The sequence below is a fragment of the Artemia sp. Qi Xiang Cuo genome, chromosome 8 (genome assembly GCF_049724085.1).
Source record: "Artemia sp. Qi Xiang Cuo chromosome 8, ASM4972408v1, whole genome shotgun sequence".
In the NCBI taxonomy this organism is placed as follows: Eukaryota; Metazoa; Arthropoda; class Branchiopoda; order Anostraca; family Artemiidae; genus Artemia; species Artemia sp. Qi Xiang Cuo.
The window spans coordinates 47,196,918-47,210,324 of NC_142801.1; the positions used below are offsets into that span (position 1 = coordinate 47,196,918).

Sequence of the window (13,407 nt, forward strand, 5' to 3'; positions counted from 1 at the left end):
TAGTTGCAGAGGACAAGTTTTTACTGGTTCCATAATCAAGAGAGGAAGGTGAACAAAGAGTATTCAAAAGAAGAAAAAACTATAAGGGTGGATTTCTAAGGATGTCAGCATGTAGCGCAGGATTCCTCTGCATAAGCCCACGTCGCAGAGTATGAAATACTTAAAAGAGCGGAAAACAGCACCAACATCATAAAGAAATCGCCAACGCAATCTGTAGTTGGATGAGTTTGTTTCCTTTTATAAGCCTGTCAGAAACTGCTGCAAACTTGTCTTTTCAGATGCTATAATATGTGGGTAAAGAAAATAGAACTATGCCACCATCAGACCTACCAGCTTAAAGTCAACCAGCCAACTTACATTGTCAACATTTTTAAAGCTAAGCTAGGCCCAAATCGAACAGATTGGATTTAAACTTAAAACAATTATTGAAGATGAGAAAAATGATGATGAACAATCACTAACTGAGAATTTTTGGTTTATTCTGATTTCGTTGCAGAAAAAAATTCACATTATCTGTTTTTCTACTATTTTAATGAAGTCACCAGATGCAAAACTGTCAGTGGAGCAAGTAGTTTTTATTGCGTATCTTCACTTGTCAAATCGCGGAATACCCAACTTCTCAGAGTTTCCCATGATGCTCTTTTTTTTTAATTAAATAAAAAAAAAAAAAGGTTTTTTTTAACTGAAATTAAGTAGCGACATTAAAACTTAAAACGAACAGAAATTGTTCCGTATATGAAAGGGGAAATCCCCTCCCAAACGCCTCGCTCTTTACGCTAAAGTTTTTTTTTATTGTTTTAAAAAATTAAGTTGTGAGACCGAGTCAAACTTTAGCGTGAAGAGCGAGGCGTTAAGGAGGGGACAGCCCCTTTCACATACGGAATAATTTCTGTTCGTTTTAACTTTTAATGTCGCTACTTACTTTCAGTTAAAAATACTTGTTTTTTTTAATTTAATTTCTGAACGCTTTTGAATTAATGCAGCTTTGATTTCGGCTCACCGTACATGAATAAATAAAACGAAATTCGCACATTAATTATCCATTTTTTTTGAAAGCCATTAAATGGCTTTCTCAAATTTTGTTCTGATGTAACTTACGAATTAACTTACGTAACGAATTTCTATATTCGTATGTTTCTATTACGTATATTAGGGAGTTCGCCTCTAGTCAATACCTCGCTCTTTACGCTAAAATTAAAATTTTGTTCGAATCACAAAGCCCTAAATCACAAAGGCCGGTTAATTAGAATAGATATCTCTTTTGAAAGTACTAAAAAAAACTTTAGCGTAAAGAGCGAGGTATTGACTAGGGGGCAAACCCCCTCATATACGTAATCATTTCTGTTCGTTTTAAGTTTTAATGTTGCTCCTTACTTTCAGTTGAAAAAAAATCGTTTTTTTTATTTAATTTCTGATCGTTTTTTAAATAATGCTGAGAAATCCGGCGCCCCCTGCATAGAAATGTCCCTTCCTCCAAGGAAACATCCTCCATGGAAAGATTCTCCCCCGTAGCCCCTACTCCGACCCCTCCCCCCAAACCAGAGAAAAATTCCTCCTGAAAACGCCTGTATACCTCCCAATAACCAATACTATATGTAAACAATGGGCAAAGTTTATAACTTGCAGCCCTTCTCCCGGGAAGTGTGGGGAATTAAGTCATCCTCAAAGACATATTAATTAGGTTTTTGACTATGCAAAACAAAATGGATATCTCAAAATTTTGATTGGGTGACCGGGAAAAAAATAAGCGTGGGAGGGGGCTAAGTTGCCCTCCAATTTTTTTGGTCACTTACAAAAAGGTACTAGAACTTTTAATTTTCGTCCGAATGAGCCCTCTCACGATATTCTAGGACTACTGGATCGATACGATCACCCCTGAAAAAAAAATAATACAAAAAATAATAAAAATAAACACGCATCCGTGATCTTTCTTCTGGCAAAAAATACAAAATTACACATTTTTTCAGATAGGAGCTTGAAACTTCTATAATAGGGTTCTCTGATACGCTGAATCTAATGGTGTGATTTTCATTAAGGTTCTATGAATTTTAGGGGTTGTTTCCCCCTTTTCCAAAAATAAGGCACATTTTCTCAGCCGTGTAACTTTTGATAAGTAAGACTAAATTTGATGAAACTTATATATTTGAAATCAGCATAAAAAATGTGATTCTTTCGATGTATCTATTGGTATCAAAATTCTTTTTTTAGAGTTTCGGTTACTATTGAGCCGGATCGCTCCTTAATTACAGTTCGTTACCACGAACTGTTTGAAATCGACAGGACAAACACTTTTTCTCGCTTAAGAATTACGCTAAATACAGGGCTCATTTTAACCAAGTAGCCTCTAGAATATTTGCATTTGTTTGAAGAAGCGTTTTCGAGGGATTAGATGATAATTAACACGGATTCTATAGTCAAACCACTAATATGTGTAGGTTAAGGAACTAAGCGTTTGTAGCAATGTACAATCCAAGGTGGCCAAACGCGCCGGGAGGGTGTGGTCACTTTTTTCTTTCTGAATTAAACCATATATAATATCCCAAAGTATTGATTTATGCTATCAGTTTTATTTTGAGGTTATTACTTACGATACTAAAAAAATGAAAGTAAGTCCTATGTTTATACTAATTTCTTCAAATGACTTTTCAGTAATAGGACATACAATACCATATTAGTACACCATTGACGCTATATCCGTAGTATTACGAACGTAATTCATAACCAGGGCCAAAATAAGAGGGAGGGCGTAATCGGGTTTGAACCCCCTCCCTCCCCCCCCCCTCAAAAAAACAAACAAACAAACAAAACTCCGACTCTTACACTGGTGGTAAAAAGACTATTTCTCCTCAAAAACTAACAAAAACATTTCTCCGACTTGTAAGCTGGTCTTGAAAATGCAGGCAGAGAAAACCTTAGCTTCCCATGAAACAAAAAATTCTTTTGGCGCCTACCCCTCAAACAAAATTCTTTTCGTACCATTCCCACCCCTAGGACAAAAATCCCACAGACGACCTGTTTATATATATCGCTAGTCTCAATAACACCTAAAGTTCGAAATACAAAATCCAAGACCATTTTATGGGCCATTTTTTCAAATTAATGTTTAAGTACCTCTTAAAATGTCCCCGCAAATAACAGTTCATGGTAACAAACTGCAAATAAGGAGCGATACGGCCCAATAGTAACCGAAACTAAAAAAAAAGAATTTTTATAACAATAAGTATACCAAAGGTTTTTTTTTAACCTGATTCCAAACATATAAAACTCATTAAGTTGAATCTTACCCATCAAACGCTACGAGCCAGAGAAAATTTGCCGTATTTTCCTCAGCATATCAGATAACCCTACTGCAGAGGTTTCAAGTTGCTGCCTGCGGAAATGTGTGTTTTTTTCCCCCAAAGAAACACTACGGATGCGTGTTGATTTTTTTATCCCAGGGGTAATCGTATCGTACCAATGGTTCTACAAGATTGGGAGAAAACCTATTCGAATGTAAATAAAAAGATTTATTGCCCTGTTAAGTGATAAAAAGATTGCAGGGCAACTGGCCCCCTTTTACCCCTCTTTTCCCCTAAAGACATCCAATCAAAATTTCAAGATAGCTATTTGATTTAGAATAGTGAGAAGTCCAGTAAATACGCTTTTTTGGATGACAACACCAGTCATAGTCCCTGAAAAAAGGGCTGTAAGTTACGCAACTTGGCCAATGTTCACACATAGCATTTGCTATTGGAGAATATACGGAATTTTTTGGGCCGGAATTCCTGTTGGGATGGGTTTTCCACAGAGAATTTCCTTTGGGGAGCGAAGTTTCAAAGAGATATTTTAAACGGAAGGGGAGACGGTAGGGGATTTCCTGGCATGATTTCAGAAACAGTCAGAAATTAAATAAAAAAAAACAAGTTTTTTCAACTGAAAGTAAGGAGCAGCATTAAAACTTAAAACGAACAGAAATTATTCCGTACACGAGAGGGGCAGCCCCATCCTCAACCTAAGCTCTTTGCGCTAAAATTCTACTTTTTGTCACAATTCTTTAGCAAAGACTGCTCCAACACAAAGGTTGCTGAATTTGAATGAGAAGTATTTTTGAAGAACTTCAACGATCGATAGTGTAAAGATCAATCGTTGAGGAAGGGGCAGCCCCCCTCATATACGGAAATTTGGCCCCTCCCCTTATCAACCGAATTCTGGATATGGTTCGAATAAAATTGTAAATAAACCATGACATTGGTATAAGTAAGAATTATTCACGTAAATTATTTTAGTGAAAACGTGGAAAATGTGTTTGAAAAGGCTAAACGTAATAAAATATCCAACGACAAATATTTTAGCTTTGGAACATTTACAAAATAAGAGGCTTAAATGAAAACAAAACGTGCGAATCGTACGGCAAGTATGAGACAACTTCAAACAGAACAATTTAGCTATGACAGTTGAAACGGTTATCAGTAAAAACATTCAATACTGAGTTGCTAAGAATTACTTTTTCAGTTGAGTTTTTAGTAATAAATTTACTAAAGAAAAAAGCTTAATATAGCTTAAATGGTCATTTTACAACTAGGTTTCTAATAAGGCATGTACATGGTAAATCTTGTGAAGGCGGCAGAGGGGGTAGGCATTTTTGAGAGAGGGGAAAAAACTTGGAGAAATATATGAAACAACGGCAACTACGTAAATCGCAAAAATACTGGGACTCCATTGCGCACGTGCCTGCCCAACATACTGCTCTCTTTAGGGGGTTGTATTTTCAGTGATGTTAGTTCTGTGTTCGTAGTTTATGGGCTGGAATCCTACATTAAGCTGATTTTACCATCTATTTGCCTTCTAATTAGAACAAAGTTTGAAAGGCTTTTATAAGGAGGAAGTTCTAAAGAAGATTGGCATTCTTGCCCGGTTTGCAAAGATGAGAAGGACGATTTGGTTCATTACTTGAGCCAGTGCCAGGGCCCTTCTACGATAAGGGAGGGTATATTTGTGAAAATTGATTGATACTTCCAGATATATTAAAAAATATTTCTCCACAATCCATCTGTAGAGTAGCGAGGTATCTCAAAAATGTGTTAAAATGAAGTCTTTGTTAATTGATTTATTGAAGTGTTTCATCAATGCATTCAATTTAGGGGTATTTCATTGGGGTAGGAATTTGGAAGAGTAGAGACCGCTGATGCAAGTTTAGATGATTTCAGCATATGGGTGGTTTCTTCGCTTTAAATACACTTTGTCTTAGTTTTTTTAATCATTTTCTTCCGAATTTCAAGTCTAAAATTCAAGTCTAAGATTACGATTTCATACATCTTTGGTTTCATACTTAACTGTCGATTTTAGGGATTCGTCGTTTGTGCTGTGATTGCTGCTGCATTTGCTGCACCTCAGGACTACCCAAAATCGGAATACAAACCTGAATACAAGGCAGCTGAATATAAGCCATCATACAAAGCAGCAGATGTAAGTTTGAATCTTCCTGCTATTCGTTACTCCAATAAAAATAAAAGACCATTTAAATTGATAATAATAAAACTAATAAATAGCAAAAGAATACTGAGCTTATTTGAGAACTTTAAAGAAATAGAGTTGCTAGACCAGAGGAGTAGAATTAAAATTTACAGGTTAGTCTTTATTTCAAAATACATATACGAAAAATAAATCAATTTAAGTCTTATTTCATTTAATAAGTCTCAAATCAAATTCAGAATAAATCAATAGATATGGTATCAATATATAATAGATAAAGCAACTCCTCATTTCGAATACCTGCCATCTAATATCAATAGACAATGTGTCACAGATGTTCGCTATCAATGTAACTGTGCTTAACTTATACATCTACAATCAATCGTTTTCCGCATTGGAATTCTTGCACTGCTTTGCTTTGCACAATTTTAATTCGTGCAGTGAGGGTGCCAAGCCGATGATGAGCTCCTTCCGCGGGGAGGGGTGCAGTCATCACGTGTGTGGATTTTTGGTAGACTTGGTGGTTTCATGTTGACCACTGCGGGGATTTTAAACTTCTCTATACAATGGGGAGAATACTATGATATACTTCATAGATATAGTTGGATTTGCAAGAAAACTTGGCCTTTCTCGAAATACCAGTTTCCATGATTCTTTCAAAATTTTATTTGCCATTTTGACAACCCCTTCGCCTAAAATAATAAATTTCCATTGCGTAGGTGCAGGTTGTTTGGTGATTATCCTTGTTACTACAAAAGTTCTTCGTAAAGAGTAAATTCTGTAACGATTAAAACCGAAAATAATTGACTTGCCGTTTGAACGATTCAACTAATGTACTGAGTTTCACATATTTTTCATATTATAAAAATGTACATACTTATGTTTGGTCAAAACTAGCATTAATATCACTGAAGCAATGGCGTAGCAAAACATAGGGCTAAGGTTAGGATACGAGTCGTGCAAAACCAAAAAATGATGACAAATTTTTAATCGTATAATAACTATTCAACGATCTTTTCTATGTTTCAGACCTTAGTAAGTTCCGTAATAGCTTTGCCCATCTATCGATGTCATTATAATAAAGGGTGTAAATTGTATTTGAGAACAGCTTTGCTAGCCAATACAACCATACATAAGGAACAGCAAATAATTTTGAACAAACTATTATGCAGTTTCAATGTCTTTTGTTGGTAATTAATTTTTTTTTCATTGGATAGCTTAAATTTGAAATGACATAAAAACTCGATTTTCTCAAGTGCCTTACTCACTCAGATTTATTCGAAATTAATGTGTTTAAAGGGCTCACGGCAAATTATCATAAACAGCAATGTGAATCGAACTCGTTCTACAGGCACTATTTTTTTTTTTTTTGTTATTTAAGTTAAAACAAACCGCTCTCTTATTAGATTTACAATAATATTTGAAACATAAATGACCTAACCTTTCTTTGCAGTACAAAAACGACTACGCCCCATATCAGTTTGCCTGGGCCGTCAAGGACGACTACACTTACAATGACTACGCACATGAGCAGGTCACAGACGACAAAGGATACACCAAGGGAAGTTACCGTGTTCTCCTCCCGGACGGTCGTGTCCAGACCGTAACCTATAGTGCTGATGCCTACAGTGGCTACAACGCCGATGTTCAGTATACGGGTGAAGCTAAATACCCTGAATACAAAGCACCAGCCTACTCTGCTCCAGAATACAAGACACCAGCATACAAAGCACCAGCCTACCCTGCTCCAGAATACAAAACACCAGCCTACCGTGCCCCAGAATACAAGGCACCAGCCTACCCTGCCCCAGAATACAAGGCACCAGCATACCCAACTCCTGCATACAAAGCACCTGCTTATAAGCCAAAATACTAGATATTTATAGAGTTTATTATTCGTTATTTTTATACCAGAATAAAAGTTACTTCATTGAGGAATCTTGCCTTAAATCGATATCTTACTCTTTTTTATAGCATATTCATTTTCAAATAAACAAAATCATTTAAATGGATTCTAAGTTAAACTTGATTTTTTTTTTTTTTTTATTAAAGTTAGGGCTCTCATGAGCCTATGGTGGCTTAAGATTTAGTTGATATTATGGTTACATCCCGTTCCAAGTAATTGCTAAGATAATTTGACGATTTTGAACGTTTAAAAAGGTTCATCGGGTTTTAATCCCAAAAACTATCCCAAAAGGCTCAATTATAAGTTACTTTTGAAACAGAAGATAAAATATTCTTTTTTCTTTCAAAAAATTGGCTCATTCATCTTTGTCTAGCCAAAAATAAGGGTCAGTGTTTTCACTGTCTGAAAGAAACTCACCATTACGGCAAGCTGTTAAGTGTGAGCCATAGTAAATATACATTATAATCAATGCACACATGTTCATATGCACGTTCAGGAAATAAGTTTTGGTTCACGTTACTATCAAATAAGTCAACCTTGGCTCACATCATTTTCAATCTGATTTACATTGAGTCAAGCAAAAAGAATTAAATTTCTTTTTCTAGATCTAGAGACTGGAGTACCAAAAGGGTTGGTAAAAATCATCACGTATAATATACAAAAAAGTGCATAGCTCATACAGAGATGCCTTTTTGTAGACGATAGTTGGGAAGTACGTATATTGAACCTTTCGAAGCTTCAGGGTCATATCCTGATAGAAAGACTTGCCTAGAGTTACATTGAAGATACGGTTTGAAGATACGATCAGTAATGACAGCTGACAAGCAAAGACAAATAAGTAAATTCGTGAATTCTTTTTTAAAGCGAAGATTCAGTTTTACAAATCTCCCAATGTCCTATTCTTTCTGTGTGGAAGCAAATCTAACCATTGTGTCTCAAGCAGAGCCAAAAATACTGGCAGTTTTTGCGGGGGAGAGGGGAAGGAACAAGATTTTGCTACCCTCTTGGGTTTTAAGTAGTGGTCCATTAAGTATTAAAATGCACCTTCCCACTGATGTCGGGCAATTTGTGTTTGGAAGCAATTGCGTCAGGAAATCTCATCCTGGAGGCTTTTTTTTAATATTTTCACTGTTCTGCTTAAATGGCTACACTGAAATTGTAATCCTATTGCATGAGAGGTTTAGGGAATCTTGGAGAACAGAGGGCATTAAAGGCGTGGCGGGTAGCCCTCCGATCAGTTTTGGCCCTTAAAAAGCGCAATAGAGCATTTAATCTGCGATTGAAGGAGCCTTCCCTCCACTTCCCACCATCCAATCTATATGAGGAAAGAAAAGAAAAAAGGGAGAACAATTGGCAAACATCCAGATCGTCTTACAAATTCTATACTCAAGTCCAGTCACTGTTTGTCGAAACAAGGCAGAGTCAGTAAAGCATTTTGATGCTAAAACCTTGACAATTCAATAGATGGAGTGGCCTGAATTGGCTTTTGACGTAGCCCCTAGATTCGGCCCTTGAATCCATAAGTCCTACTCTAGGTCTTTTATATATCTATCTATTGCATGCCGAATAGGGTTTCAACTATAGTTTGAAAACTCGAGTGTGGAAATATTGCTACATACTTATTCAGTCTCAAATATAAAAACTAAAGTTTTTTTTCGAATTGGAAACCTAAATGCTTACTAAGATTCAAAAACGTTGGCAAAAGCAACCCAAAACTTTTCATCTTTTCAAATACGGGACAGACTGGATTATGAATAATGCACCGAGGAGCCAAGTGGAATCGTCTTCGGACAAACAGACGGTTCCTACAATCTATGCAACTCTGGATATTACAGACGATATTTCTTTACTAGAATAAGCCACCCATAGTCAAGGCATGACTGACGATGTCTACGAGGCTTCGAAGCGCATCGGACTTGCCTTTAACTAAAAACTAATGGCCCAAAAAGCAACAATCAAACGACACCGTCAAATGTTCCTTGGCCATACTCTGCGTCTTCCCACTGGCATGATTTGTTGAGATGTTCTTGTTTGCGAGCCAGCACCCTCCTGGAAAGCAAAACCAGGAGGTTAAAAGAAGATCCGCTGGCAAAATCTCAGAGACCTGGAGCCCCGGGGGGATGGGGTGGCAGTCGAGAGACATGGCTGACGACGATGGGACAAAAACTGTCTGAAGATTGCCGTAAAAGTTTGAAGTCGTCAGAATTAATTCTGACTGGCAGGACATTGCGTCGTCAAAGTCCCACTAAAAGTAAAAAAAAAAGCTAAAGTAAGAATTTTTTTTTAACCTCTGCATTAGTATTTATGGCCAGACACTATTTCTATGTAACCAGATATTTATTGACTTTCTCAATATAGCAGAAAATAATTCCGATAATTAAAACGAAGAATGAAGTCGTCAGAATTAATTCTGACTGGCAGGACATTGCGTCGTCAAAGTCCCAGGAGTCAAGTGACGTTCCAGAACGTCAGATATCAATTACTTTAGACTCTTAAAAAGAGCTCTATAACTTTCAATTTACAATCGAATGTACTCCTTTCGAAGTTTCTACGACCACTCTTTACTCCTTCTATATGCTTTGGTCAGATTTTTTTTTTTTTTAATAAATAAGTAACGCATTATGCCCGCATCGCTCTTTACTTCAGCAGTGCTATTGCACTCTCTATTATTTCTGGTTGTTTTGAGTTTTACATGTTCTTTGAGCTATTTTAAAAAACATTGCTATCTCATAATTTTCGACGAAATGCAATTGGGGAAAAGAGGGTTTCGGGAGGGGGGCGTTTTTTTCTTCTATCACTTTTGATTCTTAAAAGAGAACTAGATCTTTCAGTTTCAAATCAAAAGAGTATTTTATAAAGTCTACACGACCACCCTTTGCATAAAAACATTGTATGCCCCCGAGGCATAATTTACAACCCTTATCCCCAGCCTCTGGGTGGTTACATCAACCACGAAGGCCTTATTATATGATGTTTGGACTATTTTTTCAACAAAATGACTATCTCAAAATTTATATCGTGTGTATTTGGGGAAAAAAGGACGAGAGGGGGTGGCTAATTGCCCTCTGATCACCCATGACTCATAAAAATGGTACTAGAACATGAAATTCCATGAAAACCTTATATGTTAGCAAAGGGCAACTAGTACAGCTCATAGGCCTTGCCCTGAGGGCTGTGGGGGGGGGTCACCCTCAAAAACATGATTAATGAACCTTTCAACTATGTTAAACAAAATGACAATATCAACATTTTGATTGGATGTGTTTGAGGAAATGATGGGCGGCGTTTTGATTTTTAATCACTGTGTTTGATTGATTTCCAATCAATTTTTATTCTTAAAATGGGCACTAGAACTTTCAATTTACAATCGAATTAGTTCCTGCAAGGTTTCTACGACAACTATGCGAAGAGCCTTCGTCAGAAAAAAAAAATAATAGGCCTAATACATTGTGGTCATTTCGCTCTTTCCTTAGAAATTTTCCAACTGACTAAATTCATCCTGGTTGCTTGGTTTTTGTTTTGATTCCAGAACATCAAGTATTCAAATTTTTTCTTTTGTTAACATTCCATTTTTAGTTAGTAAAACTTGATAAATAGGTAAATGTTTTTGCCTGAGTATCGGAAGTACGTAAAAAGTGCCTGGTTGCCTATTATCTTGACTGTAGCGTAAAATCAAAAAGAAATAAAATCGTTTATAGATGAAATAACATAAACTTGCAAATACTTTCATGAATATTTGCAGATAGTTGTCTTTAAGAAAGAGCAAGCAATTTCGAAAAATACCGAATAAAATGTAAAAAAAAAATAGTAGAAATAAATTATTTAAGTAGTTTTGGTTCTAGATAAGTAGTCCTAGCACAACTTTGTTACTAGTGACATTTTTTTTTACAAAAATGTTTATTCAATGAGGAAATATTTCGTTTTATGTCATAAATGTGCAAAATATGTACCTTTTATGTACCAAGATCCTAAAATATATCCCTTATTTGCCCTATTATGTCATTGTGTCCCGACACATAGGAATATGTCCTTTGGAGATAAAATATGTCCAGGTGCAACCCTGGTGTGGGGTCGACTGTGCTGAAAGTATCACTACCAATGACAAAACTACTGTGCGTATCTTAGTAGGTAGATAATTTAGTTCTATATGCTGCTAACCCATACGGCAGGCAAATAAACTCCAGTGGAAAATTGAGTCATGAGAGAAGGGGTAGCCAATCATACAAAAAACATCATAATAAGTGATTACCTTTAAAATGGTTCCGTCTTGAGCACAGTTTATATAATTATCTATCTATATTCTAAAAACTGTGGTCTTGAGTTAGTGCCTAGTCGCATTTATCAAACCAAAGCTCTTCAGTCAGGTTAATTAGCCCTTGCATTACTGAACGTATAAGTGGTAAGACATTTTACAGGTGAGATATGATCACCACATTCAGATTTTAGTTGTGGTTTAACACCGTTCATAATTCGATTAAGTTTTTTTGCACACACTATTTGATTCAACTTGCAGGGGCGTCATTTCGGAGGGGGAGGGGGTCAAGCGGGCAGTTTCCCCTCCCATTAATTTGGAGAAAAAATTTATTATATAGCCCATGCCTCTTGACCATCCGGATATGGACCCTTCTTGCCCCCCCCCTCCAGTAAAAAAAGTTGGAGCCACGGCCCAGTCAGATTGTATGGTGATGACAATAAGAATGTATAAGCGATCTTAACTAGTAATCTGAAATTCCCCATTTAACCAAACAGTTTGTATCTAAACCTGCCATGACTTCCTAACCTAGACCAAAAAGAGCCCCGGGGCTAATATTTTCGATTATGAAAAAGAAATTCCAATCTGCTTGAAAATAACAGGGTATGTAGCCTGGGTCAAATTGCTGGTCGTGGTACACTTTTACTAGATTCCAGCAGAAAAAAAAGAAAAGAAAAGGCCTTTTTTCTATCTGTATATTCGAAATGACGGTTACAATAGAAGCTGCAACCTAGCAAAGAGCCCATTGTAGCCGAAATTCACAAAACGGGTTAAAAAAAATTTGTATGGCGAAAATCATTTTCGATTTAAAATTATTTTAGGTGTTGTAATTTTCATTTAAATTTATCTCAACTACAGTTTTTAATTATGAAAAGAAAGTTCTGAGAATTTCGAAAAATGACCTGAAGTTACTCAAAATGACGCCAAATTGAAATAAAAAAAACAATATTGCAATCGTCCTCCCGATAACCCAGAACTAAAGGTCTACAATCCCGGCCTTGAACAACTTGGGACATTGTACTTTTTGCATGAGTAGCCCTGATTTGTCTCCTTTTTTCTCAGGGGTGATCGCATTTAACCAGTGGTTGTGGAATATCAGAAGACGGCTAATGTGCCCAGAAATAAAAATCTCTAGTGCGCTTTTTTAGTCATTGAATAGAAGGCGCAAAAGCAAAGTCCTGTTTTCTGCTATTTGGTGCCGCAAAAAGGTTTCATCCAAATAGGACCAAAATCCTTGAGTATAGAAATCCTGAGATATCCGTTCGACTTTTAGTGGGTTTTTCATAAACATCACTATCATCGTCATCATGTCATGTGTACTTCGTTTCGTTTAGTTATTATCTGTGTGCCGGATGGATCATTTGAAAGCTAATGCTAACAAATAGGTGCCTTTTACAAATTCAAAAACACATTATGCCTTTTTCTTATTTCTAGAGATTATAGCCCTTCCCCAAGAGTTAATCTGAATAAAAACTGATCAGAAATATCGAAATCGATATATCGATTATCGAATATCGAAAGTAAAAATATCGATATTTCGATATATCGTTTGATCAAATTATCGCCCAACACTAGTTTTTAGAATATAGATAGATAATTATATAAACTGTGTTCAAGACGGAACCATTTTAAAGGTAATCACTTATTATGATGTTTTTTGTATGATTGGCTACCCCTTCTCTCATGACTCAATTTTCCACTGGAGTTTATTTGCCTGCCGTATGGGTTAGCAGCATATAGAACTAAATTATCTACCTACTAAGATACGCACAGTAGTTTTGTCATTGGTAGTACCAAT

At 36.3% G+C, this 13,407-nt stretch overlaps 2 protein-coding genes across 2 annotated transcripts in view; one reads left to right on the forward strand and one right to left on the reverse strand.

Moving 5' to 3' along the window:
• The window catches only part of PolH (DNA polymerase eta), a 419,141-nt gene that overhangs the window by 174,119 nt on the left and 231,615 nt on the right, over positions 1–13,407 (reverse strand). The gene's annotated exons all lie outside the window — the stretch shown is intronic.
• On the forward strand, positions 2,566–7,463 carry LOC148949480 (uncharacterized). The gene is made up of 3 exons (XM_089093502.1): positions 2,566–2,606; positions 5,326–5,445; positions 6,905–7,463. The coding sequence occupies exons 1-3, from the start codon at positions 2,601–2,603 to the stop codon at positions 7,325–7,327; spliced, it is 549 nt and encodes a 182-aa protein (XP_088949628.1). The 5' UTR covers positions 2,566–2,600; the 3' UTR covers positions 7,328–7,463.